Raw genomic sequence first — 13,379 nt, forward strand, 5'->3', positions numbered from 1 at the left:
ATAAAGCTTCTGACATTAAAAACTGTTTATTAAATACTTTTCTCCATCAAAAAGATGACATACAGTAACTCATGTTAAATCCATAATGGGGGTTTTCATAACAGACTAATTTGCTCAACAGATGACAGAAGAAGGACCACAGAATAAGATGATGTATGAAATAGCTATCAATGTATGTTTATCTCTGTCAAAGTCATTTATTGGTTGGGGGGGTCATGTGCTGCTGTGTGTGGCTGACTGTCGGTCCCAGAGTCTCCCTCAGCTGGTGCCTGGTGGTACAGAGTGTGTAGGCGCTCAGCATTTATATCAGCATCCTCTGCCCCTTCACAACACCGCTGCCAGATTTGGGGGATAGCATCGATTCCATAGTGTGCCCCTGCAATGGCCCCCGCCATGCAGGCAATGGTGTCTGTGTCTCCCCCCAATGCCAGACTGTATGCCATTGTTCTCTCCAGGCCACCATAGCGCTCAGGCAGACCCTCCCGGGGTTCCAGGCAGTGCAGCACACAGAAGATGGCAGTAGGGACAGAATGCAGGGCTGCAATGCCATTGCCTGAGTACAAACACAGAAAGAAGTACATATTTAGAGTGAACTAAAATTGCTAGTCTATCATACTAGCTAGTGATAAGTGATAAACTAGTAAATTATATTCCAAGACGAGTAGGGAATAACAAAATCCTAGAGGGATAATGCCACCATTGAATGTAGATTGTATTTACCCCATAAGTCAATACTGACCTAACTCAGATATGACCTCTTCAATGCTGACACTGTTGTTCCTTTCCATCAGGTCCTTGACTCTGTGCAGTCGATCACAGAATGGGAACTCTGACTCGCTGAAGCTGGAGATGCAAAACAGAACAAGACGAAAGAAAAGTTGAGAACCAAAAACTCTCCTCCGTGCAGCGGTTATTTCTTCAAGCACCCTAGAAAAGGCGTACCCTTGTGTTTGAATTCATCATTGGGCGATTCCACGACAGGATAGCCCAGAGTCCACTCGGGAAATTTGACGTGTTTGTTTATTGTTTCACACAATGTCTAAAAATAAGCCAAATCAAAAAATGGGGTATTAATAATATTTTTAATTGTTGAATAAATGAATGTAAAAAAAAAAGTATAATATATAAATAATTTAGACACTCCATATTTTAGAGCACACAAAAAGCAGTATAATGACAACAAGATGTAGCATGTACAGTTCACAGATCATAGGGTCTTACAGGAAGCACATATAGGTCTACCAAGTGCCTAAAATTGCCACTTTCATCATGACAATCTCAAAAATAGTCTGTGATACAAATGTAAAAAGCATGTCAAACATATTTTCTCCAAATTAAGTTTCTATGTGAGATTTGCCAACATTCTGAGATACCCCCCCAAAAAAATTGCCACGCCTGACGTGGAAACAGACCATTTATTTGGATTTATTTTTTTACCTTAATTTAACTAGGCAAATCAGTTAAGAACAAATTCTTATTTACAATGACGGCCTACCAAAAGGCCTCCTGCGGGGACGGGGGCTGGGATTAAAAATATAGGACAAAACACACATCACGACATCACGACACATCACGACATCATTCTCTAATAACTCTATTACTCATGTTTACCAGTCAAGTTTGGACACACATACTCATTCCAGGGTTTTTCTTAATTTTTTACTATTATCTACATTGTAGAATAATAGTGAAGACATCAAAACTATGAAATAACAAATATGGAATCATGTGTAACCAAAAAAAAGTGTTTTATATTTCAGATTCTTCAAAGTAGCCTCCCTTTGCCTTGATGAAAGCTTTGCACACTCTTGGAATTCACTCAACCAGCTTCATGAGGTAGTCAATTAACACATGTGCCTTCTTAAAAAGTTACATTTGTGGAATTTCTTTCCTTCTTAATGCGTTTGAGCCAATCAGTTGTGCTGTGACAAGGTAGGGTTGGTATACATAAGATAGCCCTATTTGGTAAAAGACAGAGTCCATATTATGAGAGAATGCCAAGAGTGTGCAAAGCTGTCATCAAGGCAAAGGGTGGCAATTTGAATATATTTCGATTTGTAAAAAAAAAAGAGAAAAAAAAGGTAACTACATGATTCCATGTGTTATTTAATAGTTGATGTCGTCACTATTATTCTACAATGTAGAAAATAGTACAAATAAAGAATAACCCTTGAATGAGTAGGTGTTTTAAAACTTCTGACTGCTAGTGTATATTCCTGCTACCAGTCACTGTTCAGCCGTTTACATTTATATCCTACTACCAGTCATGTTTTATGTATAAACCTAACTCAACCACACATTGCATAAGGCATAAATATCATACCCCCCAAAAAATGCTAACCTCCCGTTATTGTAATGGTGAGAGGTTAACATGTCTTGGGGGTATGATATTTGTGCGTCTACAACTTTATCACTCATCATTATTCACAATTAATTCAGGACTATCCGTAATCATGGTAGCATCCTCATTAACGTAAAAGTGTTTTAAAACATATTGTATTCTTATTTACAATAAGAGACTCATAAATGACACAATGCCTTATTTGACCTAAGATAAACTATTTAAATGCAATGCTACTAAATACTAATTTAGTGTGTGTAAACTTCTGACCCACTGGGAATGTGACGAAAAAAATAAAAGCTGAAATAAATCACTCTACTATTATTTTGACATTTCACATTCTTAAAATAATGTGGTGATCCTAATTAAAAATCAACCGTTTCCAGCTACGATAGTCATTTACAACATTAACAATGTCCTGTATTTCTGATCAATTTGATGTTATTTTAAATGGACAAAAAATGTGCTTCCTTCAAAAAACAAGGCCATTTCTAAGTGACCTCAAACTTTTTAACGTTAGTGTAAGTGAATTTGTCCCAATACTGTTGGACCCCTAAAAAAGGGGGGGGGGACTTCGTACAAAAAGAGCTGTAATTTCTAAAACGTTCTACCCGATAAGGATGAAAATACCCTGAAGCTGACAGTCTGCACTTTAACCTCAGTCATCATATCATTTCAAATCCAAAGTGCTGGAGTTCAGAGCCAAAACAACAACAAAAAATTGTCACTGTCCCAATACTTTTAGAGCTCACTGTATATTATTATTACTACTAAGATCACTGCATTGTTGGGAAAGAGCTCTCAAGGTAAGAATTTCACTGTACTGTTTTCACTGGTTGTATGTATCCTTTGCACTTGGTAAATGAACGTAAACTCTTTTTTACTATCTGTTTAAATACTTACACTCTTGAGTCACTGCGAGCAGCATCTTCTGCTTCCACCGCCTCCATCTCTGAGATGAGTTTGTTGATAAACGTAGGCCTATGTGGCAGTTCCAAACCCCCCTGTAAAGAAAGGTGGACCGCGAGGGCCTGGAGCACTGCTCCATTGTAACCCAGAGAACAGGAGTGGGTCAGCATCGCACCAAGCCTGGAGTACTGGGAGCAGAGAGGGAGAGAAATAGGAGATGCAGAGAGAGCGAGAGCAGAGAAAGAGAGAGAGGATTTAAGTATGGCAGTGCCCAGCTAAATGAAGACAGTCAAATTGGAATGGTTGTTAGGGTGACAGTAGCCTTATATCCTCCTCAAACAGCAAATCTGTTGAGTTTCTAGCTGGTTTTCTAGGACGGCCAGTAATGGTAGCCATTGTAGCCACTCGCCTCCACCACACATTCTATCACTAACCCTCCTGATGTCAACTTGGTTACTGAAAGCCAGCGCAAAAGGTGCAGCCCTCATCGCACCACCATTCCCAAAGGAGCCGTGGCCACTGAACTGAGCCCGAGCCGGCTGAAAGACATCATTAAGGTGTGGAGATGCAAGCTTCCTCAACACCTGGATCACACCTGCCCCGTACCCCCGCCCTGGAGAATGGCTGTATTCCTTTGCAAACCTGCAGAGAAAAAGCACCCCAACATAATATTTACATTTTATAGATACTTAATACTACTGAAACTGTAATACACAGACAGACCCCTAACTGTCTACTTTACCTGCGTGCCATGTCTTGCTCATCAAACCCTGCCCTGGTCAGCAGAGACTGGACAACACAGCGTGTCATGGCAGTGTCATCACTGTACTGCAGAATACCTGGACACACACAGATGATGATGATGATGATGACGACGATATGATAGTGTGGTGGTGGGTGTCTGATATTAGGCTTAGAGGCACATTCACAGAAGACTGCTATAAATGTGTAGCCATTTCCCATTAAATATAGGTTAATGTTGCATTGAGCAATCCACATATTTTATAGGGATTAGGATTAAGCGAGGAGGGGGGCTGAGGTAGATGCATGGTGATACATGTGAGTATTTGTACTGAAAACACATTAGTCTCTTGTTTTTCAATATAACTAGTGATCGATCTTGTCTCACCATCGCCGCGACTCTCATCCTCCAATCCGTTCAAATGCTGCAATACACGGTCCATGGGCACCTCCTCTGCACCTTCAAATTCTCCACCAACGCAGTCTCCCAGCACCGCAGCAACCAGCGCACCGCGGAACCGAGACAAAGAGGCTGGTCCTCCCGCTCCCCCTGACCGCACCGCCGTCATGGCCATGTTGTAACTTGTGAATGACTTTTGCTTGCTAAATTATCTATACCCCCCTCTCTGTACAAGCGATTGATCTCCAGTTCGCTGACGATAGCTAGAACAAATCAACAACAATGTCGAGTCTCCTTTCCTGCTTCCTGTTGACGTTTAGTTGACTATTTGACCTATGAGAAACGTTGAGCGTTGCAGCTGGGAATAAACGATTTAGCTAGAACAATAACTAACCCAAGATCGTTCATCTGTGTCGTTTTCAATGGTATAAAATGAAGCATAGTGGGCAGAACAAGCAAGGAGGTGGGCACGAACTATCTAGATCCTATTGGTGAGTTCTAGCATTATTTGCATATTTTCGTTAGGGAACGCCTTCTCTGTGAAGTGCGCGTGTGTAATAACTAAATTCACCCTTGTACTCTTTGTGAACAACGTCACTTCTACAAAGCTTAATGCACTCTATTCGTAACACATTTTAGTTGTGTGAACAGAAAATTGTATTGAGATCGGGGTTTTCTTCGATTATAAAATGTCGGCCCAGATCCATATCGCAATATTACTGCCAGCCACTTGGCTTCCCCTCTTCACCATATTTGGGGAGTGGACATTCCAACCGGATGCTTCAGGTTTGTATATCCGGTGTGAAAATCTGTCTTCTTGTTTTATCTGTAATATTACCCATCAATCTAGATTTAATTTCGACCTGCAACGTCAATGCTAAACTACATAGTAGGGTACTGGACTAATCCAAATATGCGGGATTTTAGCTTGGAAAACTAAATAAAGTGTCCAGATTGGCTATCTAGCCATAGAATGGAGTACGAATTCAGATGATATGTACCATGTTTATCTACTGATTGGTTACATTTGAATGTATTGCGTTACTGAATCAAATTACCAGACCAAAAACAGAGTATGCGCAAAGCTATGGCGCTTTACGGTACAGCCATACCAGCAGAAAGGGAGAGTTCGATGTGCATGCAACTTCCCATTGAAAAGCTAGCTAGCAGTCAATAACACATATTAGAATGCCCCCTCCATGAAAATGATTTCAGACACATCCTGCAAATAATAATCTACCTCGTGCACAGTGTGAAGTCGCTTCTGCACTGTCTCTAACAATAACATTGTGAAACAGTGCATCTTAGCTAGCTAGCGGCAAAGCCAAAGGAAACTCCCACGAGAAGAACAGCGCGCAACAAAAACATGGCGGAGTCAGAGGAGGCTAAACAAAAATCTCAGGTGAAAATATGTAAACATATCTTATTAACTAGTTAGCCATCTGTTTCTGTTCAGCCGTGTTACAGCCAGCATCATGTCCCTCTTCAACTGCATTAGTAGCTAGCTAAACGTTACAGTCGAGCTAACGTTAGCTAGCTAACTATTTAGCAAGCTATCGTAGCAGTGCTCGTAGAACAATCAACCCTCTTATCAAAGATGGGCCCACAGTTCTGTCAAAAGTACGTTATGAGATTGTATTACTGTGTAAGTGTACAACGGTCTATGTCAAGAGGTCCGAAACTTTATGACAGACAGTCCATAACCGCAGATCAGGGTCGCTGTTGCAAGCAAGCGCCACTACGGCTGTGTACCTACTACAGTAACTGTTCAGAGGTATGGTCCCTCATGGCACAGGCAGTAGTGTGCTTGTTCTGTATGCAATATGGTTTCTGGTTCAAACCCCAGTCAGAACATTCCCCCTCAATATGCTGCACTATTAATACTATAGGAACAAAGTGGTAACTTAAACTGGTTGTCTCCCTCCCCACAGCATGAACTCCGGCTGTCCAAGGCTTTTGATGAGGCGGTGAAGCTCTCAGCCCCCATGGCTGGTGAGTCCCAGAGGCAGCACACACCCCTTTCAACCAGATCTCTCTGGAGCAGCATCACAACCGGACCAGTCTTTGATGCACCAGAACCAGTCGGACGGCCTGACATCGACCATGATTTTAGCAGTGATGATGAGGGGCATGTATTCCCTCACATCTCTCACCCTACCAGTGCCACCTTCTCCCTGGCTGGTCTGGGGGTGGTCGAGCAAGAAGACGAGCTGGATGGGGTTCCTGTGTTTGGGGTAGATGATGAGGAGGAGGAGTGGAACATAGCCCTGCCCAAGATGGCACTGGGTGATGTGGAGTCTGACAGAGAGTCAGCCGGACGACCTGACACACAACATGCAGAGACTCAGGATGATGATCAAAATGCGACTGACAGATTCCTTGATGCAGTTTCACTTTCCAAAGTTAGAACAAGTGAGAATGAAACCATGATGTCTAACCTGAGTTGTCCTGTGATGTACCTCCTCAAGCATTTCTTACTTCTCAACATAACTTTTAAATGTCTTACTACTTAGGCCTACTTCTTGTGCAATGATTAACAACAGTCATTCTTTTGACAGCTTCTGAGGAGGCTAGTCAAACTGCTGAGTACAGACTAACCATACAAGGAGAAAGTCATCTTTCAACTAACCACTCTCTGTCCCCTTTACCAGAGAACAGCTTGGGTAAGACTGCAAGCAACCTTGTCCTGCTAGTTATAACTCATTTTAATAAAAAACATTAATTTGATAGTTTTTCCACTTCATGCTCATGCTATGCACACTATTAGAGCTGTGATGATGATTCCATTAAATAGCTTTTTCTCCATTTCTGTCAGATGAAGGAAGTCTGAATCAGTCTACGGCTGGGGGATCCAGCCGTCAAGAGGTCTGTTACTGTATGACTTAAGTATACAGGTAGTGTAAATGCTTTTATGAACATTACATTTTTTTTGTCTCCTTCATTTATCCATTTCGTCCCTTTTACCTGACCTCCAGAGGTCAGAGAATGTGTTCCAGAACCCAGTGATGGGGGACAGAGAAGACCCCCCCATCTCTCCCCTCATGAACATCAAGGATGAGCCCATAGATGAAGGATATGACTGTGCCCTTCTACCCTCAACACGGAATATCAAGGAGGAACTGGACAACACAACTCCTGAGGTCAGCCAATGCTCCCATGCCCTGTCTTCAATCAATCTCCCCCCAGCACACACTTGATTTGATGGTTCTGTTATACTGTGGTTTTATTATTATTATACAGACTGCTCTGTGTTGTATGTTACAGGAGGAGCTGAGAATCAGTTCTGTCTTTTCCGTTGGAGGAGGAAACTCCTATGGCTCTCCCACTGGTGAGAGAATCAGCATATTACAGTGCCTTGAGAAAGTATTCATACCCCTTGACTTATTCCACATTTTGTTGTGTTACAGCCTGAATTCAAAATGTATTAAATAGATTTTCTCTCACTTATCTACACATAATACCCCATAATGACAAATTAAAAACAATATATTTTTGTATAATTGTTGCTATTACTCTCTAAATTGAGCTCATGTGCATACAATTTCCTTCGACCATCCTTGAGATGTCACTACGACTTGAAGTCCACCTGTGGCCAATTCAATTGTTTGGACATGATTTAGAAAGAAACACACCTGTCCATATAAGGTCCCACAGTTGACAGTGCATGTCAGAGCAGAAACTATACCATGAAGTCCAAGGATCTGTACGTTGATCTCAGAGAGAGAATTGTGGTGAGGTATATGTCTGGGGAAGGGTTTAAAACAATTTTGAGTGTTGAAAGTTTCCAAGAGCACAGTGGTCTCCATAATTTGGAAATTGAAATAATGTGGAACCCCCCAGACTCTGCTAAGAGCTGGCTGTCTGACCAAACTGGGCAAGAAAGACCAATAATTGAATGAACACTCTGACAGAGCTACATAATTCCTTGGCTGAGATGCGAGAACCTGCTGGGGGGGTAACTGCTGGGATACCACTAACAGTAACCATAGAAGAAGTTATGACTTCCTTGAACAAGGTCTACTTGCGTTTGATTTTGTGTAATAAGACGGTACAAACAGAAGACGTTTTCTTTATTTTTGTGGTCTAGCATGACTGTGCTGTGACTGTGGTCAGCATTGCAGGTGCTTCATGTAGTTAGCAGTAGTGAAATTGATTTTGATTGTGATAATGATGGGATCAACCTTTTACAGCTGTTGTAAGTAGGAAAAGAGAAACAGAAGGGATCATGATGGAGGTCTGAATACTGCTGGGGAATTGAGTGGTGTTGAAATTAGGCTCTAGAACAGGACACTATACTGTAGAAGAGCGCTACAAAATGTTTTTTCCCTGAACGATCAAACTAAAACATTCAGAGAATGATAGGGGTGTTTAAGGACGCCAAAGTTTTGGTATTTGGCAAATTATTGATTTATGCAAATGGTAAAATGATACAGGAGAAAATTCTGATCCTTAATGAGGATAGGGTGAAATGCTATATCCCGGTGCTAAGGCCAAATGGGGGTAACTGCTGGGATACCACTAACAGTAACCATAGAAGAAGTTTTGACTTTCTTGAAAGGTGGGAAAGTAACTGAAGCAAAAAGGATGTTGAGCGAAAAGTGGCAGTCGAGTGTATCCCACAATGGTACTGTTAAACATTGAAGGGATATTGCCTATCGGAGTACAAATCCAATTAAAATAATCTAATAAAATGTTATTTGTCACATGCGCCGAATACAACAGGTATAGAGACCTTACAGTGAAATGCTTACTTACAAGCCCTTAATGCAGTTTTAAGAAAAAAGTGTTAAAGTATTTACTCAAATAAACTGAAGTAAAAATAACAATTAAGTAGCGAGGCTATATACAGGGGGTACCGGTACAGAGTCAATGTTCGGTGGCACCGGTTAGTCGAGGTAATATGTACATGTAGGTAGAGGTAAAGTGACTATGCATGGATAATAAACTGAGAGTAGTGTAAAAATGGGGTCTGGGTAGCCATTTGATTAGCTGTTCAGGAGTCTTATGGCTTGGGGGTAGGAGCTGCTACCGCTTGCCGTGCGGTAGCAGAGATAACAGTCTATGACAAGGATGGTTGGAGGCTTTCACAGTTTTTTGGGCCTTCCTCTGACACTGCCTGGTATAGAGGTCCTGGAGGGCAGGAAGCTTGGCCCAAGTGATGTACTAAGCCCTTTCTGGTTAAATAAAGGTTAAATATATATTTTTTAAATAAAATCCATCTGGCCCTGCGGCCTTGTGAATGTTGACCTGTTTAAAGGTCTTACTCACATCGGCTACAGAGAGCGTGATCACACAGTCGTCCGGAACAGCTTCCCTCGATGCAAGCATAGAAGTTATTTATGTCTGGTAGGTTCGTGTCACTGGGCTGCTCGTGGCTGTGCTTCCCTTTGTAGTCCGTAATAGTTTGCAAGCCTTGCCACGACGAGCGTCGGAGCCGGTGCTAGGAATGCTAAGTTACCGTGTCAGAGAATATGTGCCAGCTCCACTTCAGTGCTTTTATGCCAAATGACAGCCTATTGCCAATGTGTACAAAGGTTATATTAGATGTGCAAGGTGTGGTGGGGATGAAGTGTACGGAAATTTAGATCTGATACTAAATTAAATTATGCAACTGTGAGCGCGTAGTGCAGCATACTGGTGATGTGAAGTACAATACAAGCCATGGAAGCGCAGAGGTACCAAGTAACGAATAATGTATCCCTTGTGGAGGCTGTTTGGAAAATGAACAAGCCTTTTGATCTAAACGCTCTGCTTCCAGTACATTAGCAGTCAGTGGTGGCTGCTTCTAGGATGCCCATAGCACCGAAGGGGTCCATGGCACCTCGGACTAGTGTCAATGTGATACGCGAGCATAAATACATGGTAACAGAGAAATCCATGGTTGTAAATCGTATAGACTTGATAGCTTGTGTAGAGCAATCAACATCGGCCATATGAAAAACTGCACAAATAATGAAAGTAGTGGAGGCATTCCAAGAAATACTGAACATCACTGAGGTTTCAGTACCCTTGATACATCAGATGATCAGGAACAGAATAAATTGTTGTATTATGTGTTTTATCATCTTCCTTCTATGGAATGCTAGAAGCTTTATTGCTAATTGATTTAGAGATTAAACCTGATGTGATATGTCTTCAAGAGACGTGGCTTAGACCACATCTTTATTTTATTATTCCTGGCTATTGTTCAATCAGATCTTGATAGAACAACTGGTCTTGCGTATTGTAATATACAGTATCTGTTCCACCTGAATATGAATGGGTGATGGTGGAAGTCTACAGTACAGGTAGTCATATTAAGCTTTTTAATTTCTACAGTCCTTGTTGACAACTATCAGTAGCGATGCTTGATGAATTATCAGGATGCTTGGGTTCTAGAGAGATATGATGTGGTGACTTTAATACACATTAGTTTGTGGAAGCACACATCCAGATGTTAATTGTGTGATTGTCGAAGATATGAGGATAGTAAGAGCATTAGTATGTCTTAACGATGGATGTGGTACAAGAATAGATGTTGTCAGAGGGTTTACATCCTGCCTGGACCTCACACTGGATTCTAACTCTATTGCAGCAATGTGTGAGTGTAATGGATGATTCTACTGTTGGGAGTGGCCATTTCCCAGTTTGATGTACCATGAATTGTGATGTCACTATTCCAGATAAGGCACCATTCAGAATATGGGGCTTTCCTAAAGCAGACTGGGAAACGTTTAGAGAACATTGTTTAAACTCTGTTGCAGAGTTGTCTCTAGAGAGACCTGTTGATGCTGCCTAGAGGCAATCTCTTATTTTGAATGCAGCAAACTTACATATACCAGTGAGTGAAGTGGGTAAGGAAAGAAGGGTGGTTCCTTTGTGGACTGAAGAGTGCTCTGCGGCTATTTGAGGAACGAAATAGGGCCTACAGAGTATTAAGTAAGATTTTGACTCCTGAAAATCTGGTTAATTTCCAAAGAAGAGAGCTTTGGTGTATAGGGTCGTTAAGTCTTCCAAGAGAAATGCATGGAGACGGGTAAGTTCTACAATAGGCAGGGGTACGGAGCTGGAAGATGTTTGGTCCATGTTGAAGAAGATGACTGGTAGAAGCAAAAGTACTCGAATTTTAGTTTTGGTTGATGGTGATAATCTCTGTATCAGATTAAGAAAAGGCTAACCTGTTGGGGAAGACATTTGCTAATGTACAGTCGTGGCCAAAAGTTTTGAGAATGACACAAATATGAATTTTCAAGGTCTGCTGCCTTAGGTTGTATGATGGCAATTTGCATATACTCCAGAATGTTATGAAGAGTGATCAGATGAATTGCAATTAATTGCAAAGTCCATCTTTGCCATGCAAATGAACTGAATCCCCCCCAAAATATTTCCACTGCATTTCAGCCCTGCCACAAAAGGACCAGCTGACATCATGTCAGTGATTCTCTCGTTGACACGGATGAGAGTGTTGACGAGGACAAGGCTGGAGATTACTCTGTCATGCTGATTGAATAACAGACTGAAAGCTTCAAAGGGAGGGTGGTGCTTGGAATCATTGTTCTTCCTCTGTCAACCATGGTTACCTGCAAGGAAACACGTGCCATCATCATTGCTTTGCATAAAAAGGGCTTCACAGGCAAGGATATTGCTGCCAGTAAGATTGCGCCTAAATCAACCATTTATCGGATCATCAAGAACTTCAAGGAGAGCGGTTCAATCGTTGTGAAGAAGGCTTCAGGGCACCCAAGAAAGTCCAGCAAGCGCCAGGACCGTCTCCTAAAGTTGATTCAGCTGCGGGATCAGGGCACCACCAGTACAGAGCTTGCTCAGGAATGGCAGCAGGCAGGTGTGAGTGCATCTGCACGCACAGTGAGGCAAAGACTTTTGGAGGATGGCCTGGTGTCAAGACAAGGTGAGCGCTACCATCAGTCCTGTGTCATGCCAACAGTAAAGTATCCTGAGACCATTCATGTGTGGGGTTGCTTCTCAGCCAAGGGACTGGGCTCACTTACAGTTTTGCCTAAGAACACAGCCATGAATAAAGAATGGTACCGACACATCCTCCCGGAGCAACTTCTCCCAACCATCCAGGAACATTTTGGTGACGAACAATGCCTGTTCCAGCATGATGGAGCACCTAACTAAGTGGCTTGGGGAACAAAACATTGATATTTTGGGTCCATGGCCAGGAAACTCCCCAGACCTTAATCCCATTGAGAACTTGTAGTCAATCCTCAAGAGGCGGGTGGGACAAACAAAAACCCACAAATGCTGACAAACTCAAAGCATTGATGATGCAAGAATGGGCTGCCATCAGTCAGGATGTGGCCCAGAAGTTAATTGACAGCATGCCAGGGTGGATTGCAGAGGTCTTGAAAAAGAAGGGTCAACACTGCAAATATTGACTCTTTGCATCAACTTCATGTAATTGTCAATAAAAGCCTTTGATGCTTATGAAATGCTTGTAATTATACTTCAGTATTCCATAGTAACATCTGTCAAAAATATCTAAACACACTGAAGCAGCACACTTTGTGGAAATTCATATTTGTGTCATTCTCAAAATGTTTTGCCCACGACTACATAGTGGAGTTACTTTGAACACAGTCGTGAGATTTTAACGCTCATATTAATGTCTATAAGAAGAGGGATGTTGTTGACTCTTTGGATGCTGATTACATTGCATAGGATGCGATTATCCCTAATAGGCTGTGGATGGACCGCCCGGGTCATAATAAATTGTGTTATGCAGTGTTTAAGCATCTTCCTGATGGGGTCATAAAGATTCTCCTGGGATTATTTAATAAGATCTGGAGTGAAGGGGTTATACCTCCTGGATGGAAACGCGCCGTTTACCTTATTAGAGACCAATAGCACTGACCTTTAACCTATGTAAACTGATGAAAAATATTTTCAACAGACTGTCTTATTTCTTTGAACACAAATGTCAAAGTGGATTCCATAAAGGTAGATCTACCTTGGAGGCATTAGTAAAGGTGATCAATGAAGTGG

At 41.8% G+C, this 13,379-nt stretch overlaps 2 protein-coding genes across 4 annotated transcripts in view; one reads left to right on the top strand and one right to left on the bottom strand.

Moving 5' to 3' along the window:
• Positions 1-7: 7 nt before the first annotated feature.
• On the bottom strand, positions 8-4,794 carry adprs (ADP-ribosylserine hydrolase). The gene is made up of 6 exons (XM_035751909.2): positions 4,380-4,794; positions 3,993-4,089; positions 3,685-3,892; positions 3,245-3,438; positions 740-843; positions 8-553 (listed from the first exon to the last, which is right to left on the bottom strand). Exons 1-6 carry the CDS (start codon positions 4,564-4,566, stop codon positions 198-200), a joined length of 1,146 nt encoding a protein of 381 aa, XP_035607802.1. The 5' UTR covers positions 4,567-4,794; the 3' UTR covers positions 8-197.
• Positions 4,795-5,242: 448 nt separating this feature from the next.
• Positions 5,243-13,379, top strand: part of si:ch211-266o15.1 (zinc finger MYM-type protein 4) — a 30,194-nt gene continuing 22,057 nt past the window's right edge. Inside the window, exons 1-6 of one of the 3 annotated variants that reach the window (XM_035751903.2) lie at positions 5,244-5,793; positions 6,323-6,803; positions 6,950-7,054; positions 7,207-7,256; positions 7,367-7,531; positions 7,656-7,719. In XM_035751903.2, coding sequence (XP_035607796.1) covers positions 5,758-5,793; positions 6,323-6,803; positions 6,950-7,054; positions 7,207-7,256; positions 7,367-7,531; positions 7,656-7,719 — 901 coding nt within the window. In that variant the 5' untranslated portion in view covers positions 5,244-5,757. Of the gene's footprint in view, positions 5,794-6,322; positions 6,804-6,949; positions 7,055-7,206; positions 7,286-7,366; positions 7,532-7,655; positions 7,720-13,379 lie in introns of those variants that run through there. The other 2 variants (XM_052496680.1, XM_035751905.2) reach the window with 2 other exon arrangements.

This window comes from Oncorhynchus keta, chromosome 35 (assembly GCF_023373465.1).
Source record: "Oncorhynchus keta strain PuntledgeMale-10-30-2019 chromosome 35, Oket_V2, whole genome shotgun sequence".
Lineage (NCBI taxonomy): Eukaryota > Metazoa > Chordata > Actinopteri > Salmoniformes > Salmonidae > Oncorhynchus > Oncorhynchus keta.

What these genes read in the sequence shown, in the direction of transcription:
- adprs (XM_035751909.2), bottom strand. Translation starts at nt 4,566, where the DNA reads ATGGCCATGACGGCGGTGCGGTCAGGGGGAGCGGGAGGACCAGCCTCT. An exon ending in ACCAAGTTGACATCAGGAGG is followed by an intron (nt 3,439 to 3,684) that starts GTTAGTGATAGA and finishes CTCTGCTCCCAG; the next exon opens with TACTCCAGGCTTGGTGCGAT. An exon ending in GCTCGCAGTGACTCAAGAGT is followed by an intron (nt 844 to 3,244) that starts GTAAGTATTTAA and finishes TTGCATCTCCAG; the next exon opens with CTTCAGCGAGTCAGAGTTCC.